The following is an 8,618-nucleotide window of genomic DNA, read 5'->3' as shown; positions in this document are numbered from 1 at the left end:
CAGACCAGACATGAGTAAAGTAAGAATCAGAAGTACAGATGACTTACAAAGTAGGTATGTGCCATTCACCTTGTTGTGGTTACAGAATAGAATACATCAAAATGACGCTTGATGCTGAACCTTTTATTTAAAAAAAATCTGCCTCACAAGTTTCATCTTCCGTACTTCATTCATTCATATTTCAACTTTCAAACTTACTGTCAATTATTTCATCAGATTGAATATAAAATCACTTATTGTGATTTTATGTTTCTCATGCACTAGTCAATATTTTCACATGAAATATGTGCCTGTGTAAAATTTTTGGTTTAATGAACATCCTTTTAAAGGAATAGGATGCCTGTTGAGGTTTAAGTGCTTTTTAACCATGTACATATAAGTCAGGTAAGAAACTAGCCCTCGGTAGAAGAGAATATTTTATTTCAGTAACCATCCCTTTTTTATGCAGTAAAGAAATACTCGCTTTTTGATAAATTGAAATTAATTTTATAGTTACATTAAATATTCTACATATGTGGTAGTTATAATGTACATTTAGGTATCACTAGATTCTGTAGGACATATTTCTATTGAACGCTGGCCAGAATATTTTTGTTTTAAATATTCGGTATATACACATACAAATTGGTCTTCTGTGATGCAGAGGTACAAAAATATTCCAAAGCAACCTTTTTTTCAAAAAAATCTACCTACATTCCATTGGATTTCAAATGAATTAATTACATCACAAATTAATTGATCTTCTAATACCTACATTTTTCAAAGCACAAACGATGACAAGTGGCACTATCTTTCTCGAACAGTAAGTTTTTTTATTTATTTATGTGTTTATCAAACAAAAACTTCTATCTTAATATGAATTCATTGCTTTTTTAAGTGCTTTAAACACGGCACAACTTGAATAACAATTAATAAAATCATGAGTTTCAATGTTTACGTAAGGTATCCAAAATATTCCATCAAAATGGTATTAAAAATTTTCCTACACCAATACAATTTCAGTATTTTTAAATTATTTGTTTTTTTCTCAATTTCACTATGAAAAATTAATACAACTATGTTATGTATTGACTGACTCTTGTACTTAAAACAAATATGTATTATTTATTATATTCTTTTTTTATAGAATATATTTTGGTAAGTTTTTCCTCTCTTATTCTAAGCACTAAGTTTTGTTTTTTATATTAAAAATATATTATGTTAACATGTGCCCGCATTTATGTGTTTAGCACACTTAAGAAGCTCTATTCAACTGGTTATTTGGGGAAAAAACAGCTTTCTGGTTTCAGAGGGAGGTAAAGATATAATGTAATTTTTACCGGATTAGAAAAAAATATAGCACATGTTTTTAAAAACATAGAAAAATGAGTTTACTCCTGAAGCAATTAAGTTGTAAAATTAGCTTGATTATTTTACTGCATTGTGCAAGTGTGTATCACGCGTTGGAAATATTAAAATAGATTAATAAACCCTAGATTTATAATTTACTGTAAACATTCATGAAGAATATGCATTTTTTAGATATATATTGTATTTGCTTAGGTATGTATTACTTTTGAGCAAGCCTCACTTTTATTTTTGGTGCTTATAAAAACAAACAAAATGTATTGTTATGTATTGCAAAATATTTAAAAATGTTAATGGAAAGCTGACAATTTAATTTTATAAAATCTCAATTTGTTCTTACCATTAAAACACTTAATTGTATTTGATGATAGTTTATGAGTTTAATTCTGGCATTTTATTTAATAAATTATCCACATAAATACGATACTTATTTAAAATTTCTTTGTAGCACTATTTTTGTTGATTTCTGTTAAAATATGGTTAGAAGAATATATTCCTCATTTCAATAAATAAATATGTATTATTTACTGTTTTTAAAACAAAAACTTTTGATTTTTATCAATAATCCAACAACAAAAAGCATTTTTTGTGCCACTCTCAACTAAGTATGTCTAAAACATGATTTAGAACATCGCGACACTACCAAAACTGAAGTCGAAGGACTCTTCAAAATTATCCTCTTTATTTCACTATAATGTGCTTTTACGCTCTAATATTTATTTAATATTACCCTGGAATGGTCCCCGAAGGGTAGGAGGATCACCTTGCCTTCATCTTCAAACCCTTATCCGCACCCCAATGGTGCAAAGGGCACTGCATCATATAAACAGTGTTATCTTGATCGTTGACACATGAAGGAAAGGTGATCAGCCCTCCGCTTCAGCTACCAGTCCAGGGAAATATTGAATAAATATTTAGAGTGAATAAATCACTGAATTAATCCAGTTCAGGATAAAGATAACATTGCGGAAATACTATGCAGTGCGCTATGCACTATTGGGTGTGGATAAGGGTTAGAAAAAATTGTTTTTTTTTGTTATGGCAATCATTGTGAAGCGTCTCTAAATAGACAGCATATTAAAAATAAAATATATAATAAGCTGTCTATTTAGAGATATTTGACAATGATTATTATGACAAAAATAAACAATATACATATATCTTTTTTTAACTCTTATCCGCAGTCAATGGTGCATAGGGCACTGCATCGTATCGAAATCAATAAACAAGAGTTGATGGAATATAATATTCATTTATTCAAGTAAAGAGATACAAATACAAAAAGGAGAATAGTCATCAGTACAAAATGTTGAATTATTATTCAGTCATTGAATTATCGGGTTTTCCTGATACACTATTGAATAGCCGATCCTTAATCATCTGTGCCATCAGTCCATGAATAACTTCAATCGTGGTTTTACAGGAATCTTTAGTAGCCTTCATGAGTTTATCTTCTGTCCGTTTTTCATGAGGATCTGCACCACCAACAATGTATCCACCACGACCTGCAGAGTTAAACATTACAATTATCTAGTTGAAGATATTTCATTATTTTTATCAATTTACTGCCTCGGTTCATTAGAACATGCATAATTACATGAATTAAAAACAAAATAAAGCTTGAAAGAAATTTAGTAACCTATTTGGACAGATTTACGTTAAAGAAGTTAGAAGATCTTAGAGTTTATACTAAGACAAAAATTAGGCAAAGGTGCATAATAGCCATTAATTTGTCCCCTGGTCATTGAGAAACAGCACTCCAATATTTCAACTTTTTTTTGGAGAAATAATACAAATGGACTGCCAGAATACTTACCGAGAGCGACTTCCGATTGCTCTAATTTATCAGACAAATCGAATATCTGCCCAGTTGTATAGTCCGCATTGGTGAGCAAACTAGAACTGCTCAGGGTGTTTACCCAATATTTATTCCACAATGAGTCGAGGAGCCTTCTGTCTAACGAGGACTTGAAGTAAGACACCTCTAGGGAATAGTACTGCTTGCAGTGTACTCCAAAGTCTTCTATTTTGTTTAATGGAATTGTTTGATATTCTGATGGCTCCTCGTTAGCTGGTTTGTAGCCCTAAAATATTTATATAAATTAAAGAAACATTTTAACAAATTGACATTCAAATAATAATACAATTTTATGGTGTACCTTGGGGTAGGTTCGGAATGCGCCGAGACATACTTTTCCCGCAGATATGGTTCTCACTGGATCAATTACTATGGCAACAAAAGGTTCCTGGAAGTTCTGGTTTAACATCTGTGTGGAGACATCTATTCCGGATAGCCAGCACCCATAGCCGGGGTGACTATGGTACCAACCGATAGCATTTTCTTGCCTTCCTACCTATAGAGAACAAAAGCAATAACGTTACACAAATTTAAAGGACTTTGGCAGGTTTATAGGAGACTCGATAATATGTACCTGTTTAGCAGCTTCTATATAAGCCGTCATATATTCATATGCCTGGGCTTGTGCATTGACCCTGGTTTCTGTTCCTTCCACAGGTAAAGCGAAGGAATCCATCACTAACATTGTGTTAGCATCCACTTTCCCTGATAAATAAATACAAGTATTGGTGCATGTGAATCAACCAAAATAAATACACAATTCTTAATGACAACTAACAGTGTAACACTATTATGTCCTTATTGTCAATATTCCGTGTTTGCATTTCACAAGAAAAGGTAATCCATATTTTAATGTAGTGATGCATCTCTGATCGATTAAACCAGTGGTCGGCAAACTTATTGGTCAAAGAGCCAAATATGCACATACAATGATCAAACTTATTAGTCAAAGAGCCAAATATGCACATACAATGATCAAACTTATTAGTCAAAGAGCCAAATATGCACATACAATGATCAAACTTATTAGTCAAAGAGCCAAATATGCACATACAATGATCAAACTTATTAGTCAAAGAGCCAAATATGCACATACAATGATCAAACTTATTAGTCAAAGAGCCAAATATGCACATACAATGATCAAACTTATTAGTCAAAGAGCCAAATATGCACATACAATGATCAAACTTATTAGTCAAAGAGCCAAATATGCACATACAATGATCAAAAAAATCTTGAGAGCCAAATCTGTTTGTAATTCTAGTACACCTTAATCATAATTTTAGCCCTTTATTAAATTACGGGTACACCCAATAAAACTTGATTTCACACATAATAAGGATTATATTCCTAATAAGTAGTCTTATGGATACCTTACATTCAACAGATTTTAAGGATTTTATTCCTTAAAATCTATGGATACCTTACATTCAATGGATTTTAAGGATTTTATTCCTTAAAATCTATTGAATGTAAGGTATCCATAAGACTGCTTATTCCTAATAATGTCCATGCATATCCTTTGAAAGTAAGATCACGTCAGGTTTGTATGTCGTTATTTTAACCACATATCCAGGTTCTCGTTAATAAGACGATTTCTTAGTTTGCTTTAAAGGTTTATGCATCAAAAATATTGTTTGCATAAATATGTAGTTGAAGAGCCTTTCCGTGGATATTTGTGCCGGAGCCGCACTTAAAAGGTCAAACATTCAGTATAATATCCAAAAAAAAGAAGTAGGCTTATTTTGAAATAGATCATTTACACAAGAATATATATTGAAATTGATAACCACGAAATAACCTTGACATAAAAAAAACTTGTATATTTTTTTTAAATACAAAAAAATTGCATTTAATAAATTATCTTATAATACTAAACTCACCGAGTAAAAGCCCCATAACTTCTAAAGTTCCGCCCGACCTTGCATGCATCACCATCTTCAGCAATGCCAGGGCTGAGATTTTTATGTCTTTGAAGAAATGGGGACTAAAAAAATAAATAAATATGACAGGATACAATGCATACATTGCCAAAATCATCTTTTTCAAATGAATTACTTTACTCACTCTTTTTCCCACGGTTTAGCAGCAAGAATATCTTGCTGTTGTTTTTTGTCATACCGATATATTTCATCAACGCTGGAAACTACGTCTATATTATTCGCTAATGCCCAAGATTTTTGTGCCGTACTTGCTTGCGAATCACTTGTCGACGCCATGATTACTACAAAATAAAAGCGTGAATTATAATTTTCACAATAACCTAATTCATGTAATGATCTGAGATTCTGTCTTTTTATTACGGTTTCAGCTTTAAATTGAAAAAATAGTAACCAACTATTATGGGAAATGTACAATTACATATGAGATTTATTGTTACAGCCTTTTTCATCCCATAATAAAATAATATTTGTTCGAAACGCTGATTTTTTGTGTACAAAATGTAGAATATTTACAACAATAACAAAAAGTACCTTTCAATTATTTGACGTTTTATTATTAAATAAATCGTCAAAATACCGGCGAACACAATGCTCAGAACACACAAAAACGACAAAAGTGACAAATTATTTATGTCAGTCAAGTCGGAAATCGAGGATACATTCAATTTATCTATGATTTTCTTTCCTTTATACCATAGACACAAATTGAAGAAAAGGTCTATGATATATGAGTGGCTAGAAGAAAATACGGACGATTAGTAATTGACTGGAATCATTTCGTCTTATGAATAATTACGTGATAATTTGCAAAAAGTTTGCAAAAATTACGTGATATTTCTTTTACTAAATAATACCAAAGTATTTAAGAGGAAAATTGAGGATAGATATTTTCTAGTTGACGTACAAATTATCCATAGCGTTATCAGGAATATACAAATGATTTCAGGTTGCTGTCATGACAAAAAAAACTAGCCTCGGAATTCTAGAGATATTAAAGCTGGACTGGTATAGCAGATGGTATTTATTCTATATAGCGGTGGTCACCATTTAAAAATAACGCTTTGATATATTGTTAACCGGGAGGGGGGTTCGGATGGAAAATAAATTCTTATTCTACATAACTTTTTTACTTTGGGTCCAACTTTCACACATTTTTTAAACTCGTTATACGAATTATTCGTTATGAGAGGTTCCACTGTATTTAACAAGTTTATAAAAATGAAATGCTTCTGTACATAATAAAAACAAAAACATTTTTTTAAAATGACAAATCTGTTTCGCTAATCTTAAATTATTTTGACTAGCCATTTTTCATACAAAATTAACAAATTATATTCTACTTAACATCTATTTAAAAACATTTTTTGTGTTTAATCTGTCATAGGATGATAAAGATAATTGCTTAATTTATAATTTTTTATTGATAGATTCGAAACATTTTGATCTTCTTTTTCCCAACTAAATTTAAATATAAATCAGCGATTATAACCAGTATTATTTCAAAAGGAAGGGTAAAATAAAACAACAAAAAATATTTATTAACATGTTTATTTAACAGTTAAAATTTGTATATAAATTTAATAGCACATACACGTACAAACAACTTTACTTAATACTATAGATTAGATAATTATTATTCAATAAAAGTAAAAGCAATGCACCATACTTAGGTTTGGCACATTATGTTATTTATAATAAAAACACAAAATAATCTAGCGTCAGTTCCACAACTGCTTTCTTCATGTGCGCTAAAAAATATTTATGGAAACAGCCCATTGAATGCTCAACATAAAAGAAATTAAAATTAATTTATTTGTTTAAAATTAAATTTATTTAAAAAAGCCAGTGCAATCTTGTATAGGTTTGTGAAAAATCACCAGTAAAATTATACAAAAACATCACCATAATTATTTTTATTCTTGCCCATATCTGCACCTAATTAATGGTGCGTATTGCAATGACATTATGCGTCATCAGATGGTTTCGGGATCGATCAATCTACCACTACTCAAATGGTATATTCAAACACAAAAATTTTAAAAACTCGCTGAAAAAAAAACATTACACATCCTCTGAGAAAATTCAGCCGGGACATGACAAGGGCTGGAATGTTTGGAGGTCTCTGAACAGACCCCAGGAAGGGACAGGAAGATCAAAAAAATGGGGTCACAAAGCATCCAGTAGAAACTGAAGGGTTCTGACCAGTGCAACTGCGGAGAGAGGCAGACAACTAATCACTAGCAACTAATGCCAGCTGCAACCCGTGTCCCGTATCCTGCTTGGAGGTCGATTTCATGACAGCCGAAACACCAGCCGACGATATGGCAAGCTTCTGGGCAGGAGTTCTGTAGTCCTGACTCCAAGAAGAAGCACAAAACAATTTTATTTGATATTTTTTTACTATACATACTGTCTGATATGTAAATCTGTAGCTAAATGTTAATAATTAGCTTTTTTAAAAAAACCTTGATAAATCAATGGACAACAATATAAAGAAATATTTATATGTAATGCAATTGATATACAAATCATGATAATGAATTACGTATGAAAATGTTTTTATATTTAAATAAAAATTGTATGTTTATATTATTTGGTTTTATTAATTGATCAAATTTCATAAAGGCACTATGGACCGAACGTACAGCTCTGTTAAGCAAAATTAACATTGAGTAAAAATAATATTATAATTTTTTTTAAAACATTAAGCAATTTTAATTTTATTGTTATCTCAAATGCACACAAAAGGTAAATTTGAAAATAAATAAATTTGCCAGACTTCTAGATGCCCAATCAATTATACAATATTTTTTGCTTGTAAATTGTTATTTATAATTTTTGTTTTAAATTGTTATAAACCCGGTGATTTTGTTTTTATTATTCATATAATTCCATTGAATAAATGTATAATAAATATCCAATTCTAAAGAAACATTATTAAAGTAAAATATTTATATATGAACACATACAACATTCTGAGACATAACTTTTTTCATTAAATATTACAGTGTAAAATAACTAATATTTATTTTCACCCTCCCTGGGAATCGAACACGGGACTTCTAGCACGGTAGCTAAACACGCTAACCATTACACTACGGAGGCGGACAAAAAAATAAATATATATATTTATATATATATATATATATATATATATATATATATATATATATATATATATATATATATATATATATATATATGTATATTGGGTAAGCACTGACTGTTTGTCATTCAGTTGAGTATATAATAATAACAAATAAGTTTATCAAATAAATGTGTATAAATTTAGCACTGTTAAAATATAAACTGGATTAAATAACCACTTCACTAGTATGTTAAATAGTAGTCTGATCAAGAGAAAACGTGCAATACTTTTAATTATAAAAGAAAAGAAAAATACATATTTACATTTCCATTATAAAGGGGTGTAGGCTACCTTGAGAGATAATTTTCTTCTATGAATA

The 8,618-nt window shown here is 30.1% G+C and overlaps 1 protein-coding gene across 1 annotated transcript; it reads right to left on the bottom strand.

The window, feature by feature from the left end:
* Positions 1 to 2,579: 2,579 nt before the first annotated feature.
* Positions 2,580 to 5,814, bottom strand: CSN5 (COP9 signalosome subunit 5). Its single transcript, XM_088268827.1, has 7 exons — positions 5,683 to 5,814; positions 5,276 to 5,432; positions 5,092 to 5,195; positions 3,780 to 3,910; positions 3,507 to 3,701; positions 3,164 to 3,431; positions 2,580 to 2,852 (listed from the first exon to the last, which is right to left on the bottom strand). Exons 2-7 carry the CDS (start codon positions 5,425 to 5,427, stop codon positions 2,665 to 2,667), a joined length of 1,038 nt encoding a protein of 345 aa, XP_088124953.1. The 5' UTR covers positions 5,428 to 5,432; positions 5,683 to 5,814; the 3' UTR covers positions 2,580 to 2,664.
* Between the last annotated feature and the right edge of the window lie 2,804 nt (positions 5,815 to 8,618).

Source organism: Brachycentrus maculatus, unplaced genomic scaffold (genome assembly GCF_059751285.1).
Source record: "Brachycentrus maculatus isolate JH-2025_06_01 unplaced genomic scaffold, ASM5975128v1 h1tg000334l, whole genome shotgun sequence".
Classification (NCBI taxonomy): domain Eukaryota; kingdom Metazoa; phylum Arthropoda; class Insecta; order Trichoptera; family Brachycentridae; genus Brachycentrus; species Brachycentrus maculatus.
Note: the sequence above shows the minus strand (reverse complement) of the source record. Positions and strands in the feature narration are given on the sequence as shown.